The sequence below is a fragment of the Nyctereutes procyonoides genome, unplaced genomic scaffold, assembly GCF_905146905.1.
Source record: "Nyctereutes procyonoides isolate TBG_1078 unplaced genomic scaffold, NYPRO_anot_genome, whole genome shotgun sequence".
Classification (NCBI taxonomy): Eukaryota; Metazoa; Chordata; class Mammalia; order Carnivora; family Canidae; genus Nyctereutes; species Nyctereutes procyonoides.
The window spans coordinates 9,460,317-9,475,253 of NW_026575025.1; the positions used below are offsets into that span (position 1 = coordinate 9,460,317).

Here is a 14,937-nt window from a genome sequence, read left to right on the forward strand (position 1 = left end):
GCCGCCGCCGCCGCCGCCGCCGCCGCCGCCGCCGCCGCCGCCCGCGCCCCGGAGCCGCCGCCGCCTCCGGCCCCGCCTGCCGCGCACAGCGCCAGCGAGCCCGCAAGGGGCCAGGCGGGCAGGCGGGCGGCGGCGCCCCCTGGAGGCCGCGCGGGCTGGCCCGAGCCTGACCCCCGCGGCCGCGCGAGACCCTTCCCTGGGCCCGGCCCGACCCGACCCGGCCCGACCCCGACCCGGACTTGGACCGTGACGCTGACCCCAGGACCTGGAATCCGCCGGGCTCCCGGGACCGAAGTAGACCCTGGGCCCAGACCTCGGCCACACTTCGGATCCCAGCTCGGATCCCACACTCCACGGTAGACCATGGCCCTCAACCCCAGACTGCGGCTTCAGAGCATGCTCTTCCGAACTTGGCCCTCAGACCCGGGACATAACCCCTGACTTCTAGGCCGTGGCCGAAGTCCACGACCCGACATTAGACCTGGATAACATTCCTGACCCGGGCCTCCAAACAGGACCCCAATCCCAGACCTTGGGCCACTGTCTTAGACTCTGTGAAACGAGATCACAACCCTTTGTCCTGTCCCCCTACCACCCACACGATGACCTCAGACCCCCCAACAGGACCCCAGATCTAGTTTTTGGACCATGACCTCAAATACTGATCCCATCCTGGTTACTAACCCCAACTTTGAGTCCAACACCAGACCCAGACCATGATCATGACCCTAAACCCTGGACTTAGGAATGAGGACCAGACCATCTACCTCAGACCAGAGCTCCAGACCCAACATCAGGAACTCTGAACACAGACCCAGGACTGGGATATCCAACCAGGGACCCAGTCTGGACCTAGAACACCTAACAGGTCACCATGAATTTGGGGCTTGAACAATTGCAGTCACGCTCCAGGCCCTACCCCAGCCCCATTCCCCATCCCTCCTGCTTTTGACCCAGCTCTTGCCTCAGGATTCCTATGCAGGACGAGGGAGTCTGCACCAACCCCCATTCTCTGTGGACCAGCTTGTAGACCCAAGTCCCTGGCCTGCACCCCCACCCATCCATGAAATCTTTATGGACTCATCATGATTCCACAACATGGAATCAAACCTCTCTCAGCCTGGGAGGACATAGGACTGTCAGTGCTGCCTGGTAAGGGAAACTCACTGTATCAAGAAGACTCTGGGGGTGGGGGGTAGGAAGTTCCATGTGTCTCAAAGCAGCACCCCCTATCTCATCTCAACAGATGACAAGATCGCTTCCCAGCCCTGGGCACATGGGGCTCAAGCCTCATGCTGATCATAGGCCAGGATCCAGGAGCCTTTTGCAAAGCAGAGTTCCCTCCTCTGCGCGTTTCTCAGGCCACCTTCTGAGATCAGAACCAGAGCACATCAGAAATAACAAGGTCCCTTCTCAGTGGACAACACTACCATCCTCCCAGATACTCAGGTCAGAACTCCAGGCATCATCCTTAATACTTCCTTCGCCCCTGGCCTAATCTCTCACTACACCCTCTAGTCTGGCCTGAGAATCTTCTTAAACCTGCCCACTTCTCAGGATCCCCTAGTTGCTGCCCTGATGCAGACCCTGACCAGAGACACCTCTCCCAAATCTAGACCTGATGGAGTTACCAAGCATTTTGGGAGCTGCTGAGAGTGGGGAGCGGGGCAGGGAGTCCTAGGCTCTGTTTGCCTTCTTCCCTGGCTAATGACTGCTCATCCACCTCCCACCAGGTAGCCTCCCCCAACTGCCTGACCCCAAACTGTGCACATCTCCAGTTATTTTTTTTTAAGATTTTATTTATTTATTCATGAGAGACACTGAGAGGAAGAGACATAGGCAGAGGGAGAAGCAGGACTCCATCCGAGGACCCCGAGATCACGCCCTGAGCCAAAGGCATACATTCAACCACTGAGCCACTCAGGCATCCCTGTACGTCTCCAGTTCTGCACTTAGCACCGCACCTACTTTCTTGATTTGAAAACATCATTATTTGCAAAATGTATCATTTCAAGTGTTTGATGGGGTGGGGGTGAAGGAGTGATTGAAGTTTTCTTAAATGTTTATATCAATTGGAAAATGGATCCTGATATTGGAAACGCTGATGTAAAAAAGCAAAAAGAAGGTAATACAGTCTCCAACTGTAACTGATGCTCCCAGTTCACTCTTGCCCCACTGCCCACAACAGGACCAGACACAGAAAGGCAAAGCCCGTGTTTGATGAATGAATGAGTGACTGATTGAAAGAGCTCCAGGGCCCAAGATGGCACACTGAGTTTGGGGCAAAATGGAGCTGGAGGCACACAAGGATGCCACAACAGGAGGCCTCTAACCTCCCCTCCGCCCACCCCATCCCGACTCTTCAATTCTTAGGGACTGACTACAGCCACATACTGGCTTGGGTTTCCTGGAGCAGACCCTATTTTAAAAATTCTTCCTGAGAGCACCTGGTGGGCTCAGATGGTAGAACATGGGACTCTTGATCTCAGGGTTGTAAATTCAAGCCCCAAGTTGGCTGTAGAGATTACCTAAAAAATAATAATAAGGGTCACCTGGGTGGCATAGTTGGTTAAGTGTCTGACTCTTGGTTTCAGCTCAGGTCATTACCTCAAGGTAATAAGATTGAGCATTGCATTGGGCTCCACACTCAGAGGGGAGTCTGCTTAAGACTTTCTCTCCTCTCCCCTCTCCCGACCCTACTCCACCACACCCCAGAACACAAGCTCTCTCTCTCTCTCTCTCTAGCTCTTACTCTCAAATAAATAAATATTTTTAAATTTAATTAATTAATTAATTAATTGATTAATTAAATTCTTCTTGATGAACTTGCCCCTGTGGGCAGCTATCCTAGTCCAGGAGATGGATCTACCTTCCCCCCACACCTGAAAACCCCATCCCCACTTCTGCCCGGGGCTCCAACAACAACCCCAGCAGACCTGAAGCTGAGATCCTTTGAGAGAGAGCCGGTCTTCTCCAGGGCAGCCCTCAATGGTTACCGGAGCCCCAGAGAGCAGCGCTGGAGCCCTGGGCAGGAAGAAGTTGAGGGGAGTCCCTGGCCTTAGGGAGGCTGGTTTGGGGGATGATGCTGCCCCCTGGTGGTTGAGGGAAGGCTGATTATAAATTTGTTTCTTAGGGCTAGCTTCAGTTGTTTCTCCTCTTAACCAACTTTGTCAGGTCTCCAGACCTTGTCAGCCTCTGGCTGGGATTGCTGGGAGTGAAAGAGAAGTGGAACCCCATCTTTGCCCAACTGGCAGACCCATGGACACACCATTACCTGGCATCTCTCCCAGATGACTAATAGGTGTTGCAAACTTAATGCATCCCACACACAGCTCCGGCTCCTACACTCAGCCTGTCCAAACTGCTCCTCTCTCCCACCTACCCATACCAGTCATGGTTCCTCCTTCTTCCAAAAACCTGGGAGTCACCCTTGATTCTTCACTTCCCTTACCTGCCCCTGCCCCCACTCACACTCACACTGTCATGCAGCCTGTCCTGTTGACTACCTAATGTGTCTGCTTCCAAAGTATGCCCTGAATCCTTCCACTGTGCCCTGCCAAGCTTGATTCAAGCCCCACCACCTCCTGCCTGGTGCTGATACCTGCACCAGCCTCCTCACTGGGCAGTTTTTACAAGCTTGAATCAAACCCCACCACTAATGACTACCTTTGCACTAAGGAAAGATATACCCCATCCTCCATGGCCTATAAGAGTTACAGTGTCTGGGGCACCTGGGCGATTTAGTTGGTGAAGCATCTGCCTTTGGCTCAGGTGATGATCCCAGGGTCCTGGGATTGAGTCCTGCATCAGGCTCCCTGAAGAGCAGGGAGCCTGCTTCTCGCTCTCCCTCTGCCTGTTGCTCTTCCTGCTTGTGCTATGTCTGTCAAATAAATAAATAAATAAATAAATAAATAAATAAATAAATAAATAATATTTTTTTAAAAAAAATTATTATAAATAAATATAGGGGATCCCTGGGTGGTGCAGCGGTTTGGCGCCTACCTTTGGCCCAGGGCGCGATCCTGGAGACCCGGGATCGAATCCCACGTCGGGCTCCCGGTGCATGGAGCCTGCTTCTCCCTCCGCCTGTGTCTCTGCCTCTCTCTCTCTCTCTCTGTGACTATCATAAATAAAAACAAACAAACAAACAAAAACCTTTTTTTAAAAATATTATTTATTTATTTATTTATTTATTTATTTATTTATTTATTTATTTATTTATTTATGATAGACATAGAAAGAAAGAGAGGCAGAGACACAGGAGGAGGGAGAAGCAGGCTCCATGCAGGGAGCCCGACGTGGGACTCAATCTCAGGACTCCAGGATTGTGCCCTGGGCCAAAGGCAGGTGCTAAACCGCTGAGCCACCCAGGGATTCCCCCCATAAATAAATAATCTTAAAAAAAAAAAAAGATGTACATGGTCTGGCTCCTGCCTTTCTTTCTTCTTCTTTTTTATTTTTATTTTTTAAAGATTGTATCTATTTACTTATGAGAGAGAGAAAGGCAGAGACATAGGCAGAGGGAGAAGCAGGGTCCATGCAGGGAGCCTGACCTGGGACTGATCAGTGGGACTGGATCCTGGGTCTCAGTCCTGGGTCTCCAGGATCACGCCCTGGGCTGAAGGTGGTGCTAAACTGCTGAGCCACCGGGGCTGCCCCCTGCCTGCTTTTCTAACTTAACTCTATCTTCCCTTCCCCTAACCCCTTAGTCTCTGATCTATCTGGTCTTTCCTCTGTTACTACAACGAGCCAAATTCATTTCCACCTCTGGGGTTTTGACTTTATAATTCTCCTTGCCTGGAATGACTTTTATTTTCCTCCTTTCTGGCAAGGAAAGCTCCTGTTCATTCCCTATCTTTGATGAGATTGGGCACATTCAGGGTGGTATGGCCATAGACTCACTCCCTATATCTTGAGCTGAGAGGTTCCTGCTCAGGGGGCTCTCTCGTGGTGCCCCTGTTTGCTGTGGTCACAGCCAGGTCACGCTGTCCTCACATCCAACATGGTGCCTGGCACAAAGTTAGGATTGCAAAGAGAAACAGGATTTAGTGGTGGCCCACTCCTGTAGAGACAAAGAGCTTTAAATCTATACCTCCAGTTAAGCTGGCAGAGCTATAGTGTAAGGAGGGGGTTGTTCAGAAGAAGAGAGTTAGGGGAAGTGTTGGAGAAGGGTCAGGGAGGGCAGGGAAGAGATGGGGAAAGTCTTGAACTTTTGACATTGTGTGCATGAAGCATGAGTGAGGTTGGAGTGAGGACTGACCTGTGCCAAGACTCAGGAGTACCAGTTACCTCCTGCTGGGGCCTCCTAGGCTTTGAAGCTTGGGGTCCGGGCCCTTCCCTGACCTCACCAGGTTGTTGGGATTGATGGGGAGAAACTCCTGCCTCACATGGACAGCCACCTCTCTGATATCTGGGGCTTAGTGCCAGGCTCTGGCTGGAATGCTTGGAGCTCACTCACTCATCCAACAATGTTTGTTGAGCTCACTCACTCACTCACTCACTCATCCAACAATGTTTGTTGAGCTCCTACTACATGCTGGGCACTGATGCTTGGCCTTGGGGATCCAGTACAGGGAGAGACAAACAGTGAACCGTGGAGCCACCCAGGAGTCCCAATAAATAAGTCAAGGAAACCTCCAAGGAAGGGCGGTTTTGCCGGAGCCAGAAGGATGGGAGGGAAACAGCTTTGTTCCCGGGCAGGGAAAGGGCTTTTCAGGCGCGGAACAGTAAGTAGGTGCGAAGGCCCTGAGGGAGGAACCGGCTCTAGGTCTCACGAGGCTCCACTCTCCAGGACGACGGTCCAAGGCGCTTCATGGCCCGCTCTGCCCCCAGGCACCTGGCCACGATCCCGGATCCGCCGGGCCCGCTTTCTGGAGCAGCGCCTCTCCGTGGAACCCTCCAAAAAGTCACACAGTCCCCGCACTGCCCCGGGTCTCTGCCTCCCTTCCCGCCTCAGGAAGAGCCTTAGCCCGGACTTGGGCTCCGCCGGTGGCCCCAGGCTACCCTGGCCATGGCTCCGCCCCCGCCCCGGCGGCGCCCCGCCCCCAGCCTCCGGGGCGCCTTGGCCCCGCCCTGGCCCACCAACCTCCGCGGCCGCGCCCGCGCCCCCCCCCCCCCCCCCCCCCCCCGGCTCTCTAGCGCGCCTGCGCTCCGCCGCCCCGGGTCGGCCTGGCGCCGGAACCCGCTGGGTGCGCGCAGAGGGTGTGTGTTCTTGGCCCTTCTGGCTCGTCTGTGGTTGAAGCGTGGTCTCATAGTCCCCACGGGCCTCACGGTGTGGCCAGTGGTACCTGCTGTATCGAGGAGAGGGAGGATGTGTGTGGAAAAGACCTGGAGTCAAATACTAGTGTGACCTCCTACTGCCCAGGCTGCTTGCCCCAGCCAAGTTACTTAACCTTTCTGAGCCTTGCCTTTCTCATCCTTGCCCTCCAGCCTGACTTCACGGATTGCTTTGAGTTAACGGAGGTGCTGTGTGTGTGTGCAGTGGTGGGCTGGAGAGATGGCTTGCTGCGTGGCCATTGTCACACGTGGAGTATGGGGGCCACACTTGTATCTCCCTCTAGGCATCCTCTGTGGCCTCTTATCTCTCCTTTCTCCCCTCTCCCTCTTTCTCTACTTTTTCTGGATCTTTTGGGGTGTTCTCTCTCTGCATCTGTCTTTTTCTACTTCTGTCCTTCTGTCTTACCATCTTAGCACTCTCATGACACACTCTGGGGGGACAGGGCAGCTGGACCTTCCTGCTCTCTGTAACTCTCTGGAATGGGCAGATGGCAGAAGCAGAAGCTAGCTGAGCGCTAGGCTGAGAGCAAACCCACGTGCTCCCGACCTCAGGTGCCTGCTCACACTATTTCCTGCCCACTTGGGTGTCATTGCTGAGCTTTCCTTCTGGGCCCGGGGAATGTGGAAAGGTGGAGGTAGAATGGGTTTCTCCAACCAACAAGTGCCAGGCCTGCTCTGCTGCGGGCCTCCCAAATGGCACTTAGCACAGAGCTGGCCTGGGAGGGAGGGAGAGATCAAGGATTGTTCCTCCCCTCCAAGGCTAGCTACATGTGCATATACTGCAAATGAAATGCAGGGATTCCTGGTTCAAAGATTAAGAATTCATGATAAGAAAAAAAAAAAAAACCCAAGATGGCAATAGAGATTAAGCTGAGCGTGGGGTCCTTCTGAATGCAGGGCCCTGTAACAGAATGGATAGCTTTCCTATGAGGTAGGTTCTGCCTCCCTTTCCCTTAACACCCACCTTTCATTATACCCAGTAAATGTCCTTAGCCTACTACTCCTGGAACAGATGAGCAGGGAGGTTGAGCTAGCTAAGGCTAGCCCCACCCTCAAGGAGTTGGAGCCATGGGAGAGGGGTGGGTGCTAAGCAGGCCATGAGAGCTAGGGTAAAGTCTGTAATCCCTGGCCTAGTGTTCACATATATCCCAGCTCTGCCACTGACCTAGAGCCTTTGCTTCACCTCTCTGAGCCTTGGTCGTCATCTGTAGAATGAGGGCACCTGCCCCCTGGGCTGGGGTGTGAATGAAATGTTATCACATATACACAGAGAGGCTAGGGAGGCAGGTTGATAGGACTGACTCTAGGGCTAGCCTTAAGGTTGGTTTTATTAGCCAAGTCACTTCAGCTAAGATGTTCAATACCTATAACTCAGTTCCTCACATTTATTTATTTTTAAAGATTTTCTTTATTGCTTCATGAGAGACAGACAGAGAGAGAGAGAGAGAGAGAGAGAGAGAGAGAGCAGAGACAGGCAGAAGGAGAAGCAGGCTCCATGCAGGGAGCCCGATGTGGGACTCGATTCCGAGGCTCCAGGATCATGCCCTGGGCTGAAGGTGGCGCTAAACTGCTGAGCCACTGGGCGTGCCCCATTTCTTTAAAAAAAAAAAAAAAGATTTTATTTGAGAGTGAGAGAGTGTATGTGTGCCAGCTCATGAATCCGGGGAGGGGCAAAGGGTTAAGCAGACTCCCTGCTCAGTGGGGAGCCCACTATGGGGCTTGATCCCAGAACCCTGAGATCATGACCTGAGAAGTCAGACACTTAACCAACTGAGCCACCCAGGTGCCCCTCAATTCTTCACCTTTATTTTTTTTAAGATTTTATTTGTTTATTTATGAGACACAGAGAGGCAGAGACATAGACAGAGAGAGAAGCAGGCTCCATGCAGGAAGCCCAATGTGGGACTTGACCTCAGAATCCCGGGATCACGCCCTGAGCCAAAGGCAGACACCCAATCATAGAGCCACCCAGGTGTCCCAGTTCTTCACCTTTATATTGAGGACACCAATGGTTGGGTTGCTGTGAGGATTATATATTACTACATGTAAGTGCTTATAGCAGTAACCAACACGTAGTAAGGCCCATTAGGTGCCAGCTACTTTTATTATACTGTTGTTGCCTACAAGAGGCACCGAATGTCCAGGTTAGTCTGTTTCGGGGGTAGTGGAAATGAGAAGGGCTTCTGGAGGAAGAGGTTTGAAGGAAAAATTTTTTTTAATATTTTATTTATTTACTTATTTTTAAGATTTTGTTTATTCATAGAGACAGAGAGAGGCAGAGACACAGGCAGAGGGAGAAGCAGGCATCATACAGAGAGCCTGACGTGGGACTCGATCCCGGGTCTCCAGGATCGTGCCCTGGGCCAAAGGCAGGCGCTAAACCGCTGCGCCACCCAGGGATCCCTTAATATTTTATTTATTCATGAGAGACACACAGAGAGAGAGAGGCAGAGAGGGAGAAGCAGGCTCCATGCAGGGAGCCAGATGCGGGACTCGATTCTGGGACTCCAGGATCATACCCTGGGCCAAAGGCAGACGCTTAACCACTGAGCCACCCAGGCATCCCTGAAGGAAAATTTTCATCTTAAATACAAGCCTGAGCACCACAAATGGGTCATTCAAGTCCTCTTAGAGGCACCTATCATGTGCCATTTTACAGATGCCAGTGGCAGGATGAGTTTACCAAGTTTAGATGTGTACCTAAAGGATTATTTTTAAGATTTTTGTGTGCGTTTTAGGAAGACTAATTCATAGCTGGATGTTGGTTAGATTGGATAGAGTCCCGCCCCTCCCCAAACGAAGAGGCTGGTAGCATTAGTACAAGAAAGAAGTGTAAAGTTGTAGGAGGTCGGGAATCTCTGGGTAGCTCAGTGGTTTAGCGCCTGCCTTTGGCCCAGGGTGTGATCCTGGAGTCCCGGGATCGAGTCCCACATCAGGTTCCTTGCATGGAGCCTGCTTCTCCCTCTGCCTGTGTCCCTGCCTCTCTCTCTCTCTCTCTCTCTCACGAATAAGTAAAATCTTAAAAAAAATGTAAATATAAATATATAAAGTTGTAGGAGGTAATGGGAAAAGTGAGTTTTGAGAAGGTGGCAACAGACTGCACTGGGAGGGCTGGTCCCTGGGGGTCCCAGCTACTGGGAACATCACTTATTAGTAGCAAGCTCTGCACCAGCTGCCGTGGTTGATATGATGAGTAGCATGACTGACCTCTCCTCTTGTAGCTTCCTGGCTGGCTGGGGAGATGACCTGGGCATCCTAAAAGCTAGTAGGATACTGTGGGAGCATAGGACTAGTTTTTAATAGGGTCGGAGATGGCTGTCCGGGGGAAAGTAATGGTAAGTTGAGGCAGGTGAGCCAGAGAGAAAATAGCAAAGGTCCAGAGAGGGTAGGACTGAAAAAAGGTAGGTATGGGTGGAGAGGATGCTCATCAAGCAAATGGGGATGAGGAAACTTGAGGCTTTTGTCCTAAGAAACACACTGATGGGTTTTAAGCCAAGTCAAAGCTGTCTTGTAAGAAAAATGTTCTGGCTCCCAACATGGAAGACAGGGGTTGGTCTGGAGGCTGGGAGGCAGTCAGGGCTCTTGCTATGGGCAAGGTTCCAGACAATGGTGGCTTTGAGTGGAGTGGCAGAGATGAGGTAACCCAAGAGGCAGATGGGTTTCTGAGATACGATGCAAAACAGACACTCTTCCTTCTTTCCCTGGCAACATCCAAACATGGCCACATCCATATCCATCCTCAAAGAAACCAGTATGAAAGCAACTCCTCGTCCAAGACCCTGTCCTTTTCTAGAATGTGCAGGTCCTTCACGGTCAGCTTGGGGAGTAGGGTGGTCAGGGATTTCCCACTCCCTTGAAGGTAGTGGTGGAAGCCTACTCGGGACCTCCCAGATGGGGTTCAGCTCTGAGGTGCTGCCATCAGGGGTGAGGTGGTGGTCGACTGGCAGCACCTAGTACACCCATCTAAAGGCTAAAAGCTTGTACTCACCAAGCCAAACAAGCAGCAGCAACATGCGGTGGAACAAATGCTGACTGCAGCCTGTCTGGTCCAGACCTGGCCCAGTGACCTTGAGCAGGCACCCTGAAGTGCCAGTGCTGCAGCTTTGGCAGAGGGAGTTTGGCCTTGAATCTCCAGGGGATGGCAAGATTAGAAATCCCCAGGTCTTCTCAGGACAGCACTATGGAAGGGGCTTGGGGACTATGGTGAATCAGGCAATCGCATTTGCACATCCATTAAAAGTTTCACCTTGATAAAGTAAAATAGTATGGTGTTTCTAGAAACAAGTCATGCTTTTTGATATAAAAGGAAAAAAAAAAAGGAAAGGGAAGTAGTACAGGGACATAGCAGTTCTGCTGCTTCTGCTCAGAGAAGAATGAAACAGGTAAATCTTGGCCTTGGCCCCCAGCACCAGAGCCTGAATGACCTTCTGACACTTTCACACACTCACACCAAGGCAGAAAAGGTTTTTAGTTTTAGTTTTTAAAGCCGTTTTATTTAAGAGAGAGAGAGAGAGAGAGAGAGAGAGAGAGAAAGAGAGAGAGAAGCAAGGAAGGAAGGAAAGGAAGGAAGGAAAGAACCCCAAACGCAAAACACCCAAATCAAAATATTTCCCACTGGAGGCTAGTTCTTTTTTGTCTTTTAAAAATTTTATTACACAAATATCTCCCATTCCCATGTGTCAGAGGAAAGATGTCCTTGCTCCTTCTAAAACCAATAGTGGAGAACGTTTAGAAAACAAAAGTCCAACAAGCTTCCCTCCTTCCCTGGCCCAAAATAACCCCAATGTCTCAACTGAGATAGCAGGACTTGTCCCCTTAATGCTTACATTTAATTTAAATTTTTTAGCACAACATTGGAGATTGACTCTAAATCAGCAACAAAAAATATATATTTACAATATTTCTCCGAAAAACAAAAAAACACAACCAAACCCTTTAAACATAGTGACTTTAGGAGTTTTATTTATGTAGCAGTTATTTTTTAATCACCAAGTGATTTTATATTATATATATATAAATTTTCTTCCTTTCCTTTGTGGTTTTTCGCCCCGGTGCTTGGAAAGATGGAGGCGGGGTGTCTGGCCCTGCGTTCTGAGGAGGGCAGGCTCTCCTGGCAAGGCCACATCTCAGAGCAGATTACAGGAAATGCGATGGGACTCCCGGGATCCTCTGTCCCCAGAGACATTTCTTTCCTCCACAGGGACTAATAACCCTCACCTCTAAAAACCATTTCCCCCCACTCACAGTCCTAGAGAAAAAGGAAACCCAGCAAGGGCATAGGTCCATCTGCTACCACTCCTGGGCTCCCTTTCCTGCTGACCAATTTACGTGTGCGGTAAAAATGCTTGTTTTCCCAAACCAGAAACAAACAAAAATAAAAACTGTCCCCCACCCCCCCAACCATCATCTTGGAAATTTCTGTGGATGAAATGTCCCAAAGTCAGAGGCACTCTCCCGGCACAATCCCTGCTCTGAAGGGGTCTCTCCACCTCCCCTTTTATAAAAAGACAACAAAACGAAACAATCTTTTCAGTACTTTCCACAGGAGCAACCAAAAAAAGGCAGGAAGCTTCCAATTATAGGTCATTAACAATAATATTAATAAGGTTTTTGCTCAATACCCAGGGTTCTTTACAGAGAAGTTCCCCTAACTGAGGCACTCTGGAATAAGTCACTGGCATTTCCTCAAAGTTTCAGCCCCAGCTCACCGGGGCCTGGAGACCAATGGAAGGGGCAGAGGGTCATGGGAGCAGACTGCTGCTTTTAAAGGTGCAGCCAAGACAATCAGCAGATTGGAAGAAACAGACACGATGCCATCCCTTACCAGGACCCAGTTTTCTCTTAGGAGGCCAGTCAATGCCAGGCTCAAAGCTGGGCTAGGTGGCAAAGAGGGGGTCCCTCTGCCTCTATTGCTTTGGAAGTGGCAAGTGTGCAGTTGGCGTCTCTCCTCAGGGTGGCTCAAACTTCAGACCCCTGGTGCCTGGGCTCCTTCCCCTCCCCTGGAGGGTTTCAGGAGGAGGAGAGCCTGAGACTGGGCTGCAGGAAAGGGGCCAGAAAGGGAGGGGGTTGGAGGATGAGAAGGCGGGGCTCGGTTGTGCTATCGCTATCCTCACAGATGGGGAGCAGAGTGCAAATCCGCATCTATCATTTATAAGCTCTTGCCACAGGCTGCTGCTATTGAGCATCTCCTCACACACTTAAATATTGACCCAAAAGAAATTCCGACCGACCTTTCTTTTTTTTTCTTCTTTTCTTTTTTTTTTTTTTTTAAAGTGCAAAAAGCTCTCTGCTGCCCTAGAGAGAGGATCTTTGGACAGGCCGTTCAATGCAAAGTAAAAGGGGGCAGCTGATGGGGCTTGACACAGGGCGGTGGAGCGGGAGACACCATGCTCCCCTCCCTCCCTCCCTCCACACACACGTGTAATACACTCAGCCACACACACAGAGGCACATGCACACCCCCTTCCACGGCTACAGGCAGAGGGCAGGTGACTGGCTTCAAAGCAGGACCCCCCACCCTGCCACAAGGTGCCAGATCAGTGAGCCATTGGGCTAAACACAGGCCTGGGCTCTGGGGGCTACACCACACTGGACGCCCAGAGCCTGCTGGGAGGCAGGTGGGGATCTAGCCAAGTTCTCTGCTCTCCCCAGCTCGGGGAGATAGGCTGTTCCCTCTGAGGACATGCATCCTGGGAAAGCCCTGTCCAGGCAGGAAGGAGGAACATGTGGAAAGGGCAGTGGGAGGCTGAAGAGGGAGAACAAGGAAATGGTGCCTGTCTCAGAATCTGCCTAGGAAGCAATAAAATGGGGGTGTCCCTGGGGTACACAGTTCCAGCTCCTCTAAAGAGCTTCAACCCCAATAAGTGCAATAAGGACCTCATAGAGACTAGTGGGCAAGTCTGGGGTGGGGTAACCTCATTACGTGAACTACCACGGGCATCAGACAGGATCAAGCTAAAGGAAGGGGGAGAGCATGGACACGGATGAGAGGTTTTAGACACCTCAACAGCACCAGTATGATCGGCACGGGTCTGGCCTTTCTGGGGCTGCTGGCCCCTCCTGCAGAAGCCGGGAGAGTGTGGTGGAGGAGAGACACACACTGGACACCACAAGGAGAACCTGGCCACGGAGACAGGGCCGCTTTCTTCCCTGGAAATTTGCTCAGAACCAGGCACAGCTGGGGACCATGGATGGGGAGAAGGGCCCCAGGACCCGGCACAGATGACGGTTGCACAGACACCCCGAACTGAGAGCCCGGCCTCCTGGCCAATGAGCGAGCAGGCGGACGGGCAGGGGAGCAAGCAAGCAGGCACCATGACTGCACACAGCCTGTGCTTTCCCCTCAGATTCGGATCAATTTGCTACTCCTTTCTCCTTGGGAGGGAGAGGAGCAGGCAGGTAAGCCTGGTGTCTACCACCCTCTCTGCCCCGCCTGTAGGGGAAGGGCTCAAGGGACAGGAGAGCAGAGAGGGAGTGTGACGCTGGCCTCAGAGCCCGTGCAGGGTCAGGGAGAGAGGCTCTCCTGGCTGGGGAGTCAGGGGAAGATCGGTTTCCTGTTCAGTCTGGGCTGCGTGTATTTTAGCTGATCTTCTGTATCAGCTTCTCGTCAGACAGGCAGTAGAGACTGTTGATGGACAAGTCTGAGATGAAGTGCTCGCAGGCTTTTCGAGTGATCTGCTTGCATCCTCGAAGGTCGATCAAGGTGACATTGGCGATGCGCCGTAAGTAGATCAGGGTCTGATCTGTCAATTTATTGCAACCTGTGGGGAAGTGACCACAAGGACAATGCTGTGTACACACAGCCACAGGAGCCTGCATCTGCTGCTCAGTTCCCAAGCTCTTTCCCCCCTTAAAATGCTAAAGCAAAAGCCCCCTTAGTTTCTTAACTACTCGGCTCAAAGACCAGAAGGATCTCATGAAGACTCCCTCACTCCCTGCAACACAAGGCTGACCAAACCACAGCCGATGATGGCCACCTAACCCTTGGGCACCAGACAACTATTTGAGGTCTCCATCCCCTAATCAGTTAAAAGAGAGAGAAATCCATGTCCTTGTCCAGATATGAGGAAATGACATAATTTAGTTCAATCAACAGATCAGGTTCTCTGTTTTACTGGTCAAGCTCCAGGCAGAGCTGGGCATGGTCTGTCATGAAACATCACAGTAGCATACCTGCCATGTTGAGCTCTGTGAGGGAGTAGCGAGTGGAAGACCCGACAGCGGTGAGCAGATTAGAGGACTGATCTGTCAGGTGGCTGCAGTGACTGAGGTCGAGTCGAGAAAGGAGGGGCATGTGGCGAATGATGAGGCGAAGTGTGGCGTCTGTGATGTCAAGGCCTGCCAGCCGGAAGTCGGTCATGTTCCGGAGTTTACTGCGATTGTCCTGACCTGCACAAGCAAGGAGAGAACCTAAGTCAAAACTCTTCCCTCTAGTCTGGCTCCAAAATTGCAGACAGCTCAGCTCCTTCCTAGCCAGGCCTCCTTGCAGAGGTTAAGCAGAACTGCCCACACCCAGCCCTGCCTGCAGGGAGTGAGCGGTGTGTGGGGGCAGTTTCTAGGAAACCAGACACGTTTTCTTTCTTCTCAGCTGCTAGATTATGCCTCACTTACACAGTGAAAGGGTATGTGTGCAACGCTCCACCCCTCTCCATACTCCCACGC

General features: G+C 51.6%; 1 protein-coding gene across 2 annotated transcripts in view; it reads right to left on the bottom strand.

Moving 5' to 3' along the window:
* Positions 1 to 10,901: 10,901 nt before the first annotated feature.
* Positions 10,902 to 14,937, bottom strand: part of KDM2A (lysine demethylase 2A) — a 115,385-nt gene continuing 111,349 nt past the window's right edge. For both annotated transcript variants that reach the window (XM_055310134.1, XM_055310138.1), the window contains exons 20-21: positions 14,449 to 14,664; positions 10,902 to 14,036 (exon numbers count right to left, since the gene is read on the bottom strand). In XM_055310134.1, the coding sequence (XP_055166109.1) occupies positions 13,855 to 14,036; positions 14,449 to 14,664 (398 nt within the window). In that variant the 3' untranslated portion in view covers positions 10,902 to 13,854. The remainder of the gene's footprint in view (positions 14,037 to 14,448; positions 14,665 to 14,937) is intronic.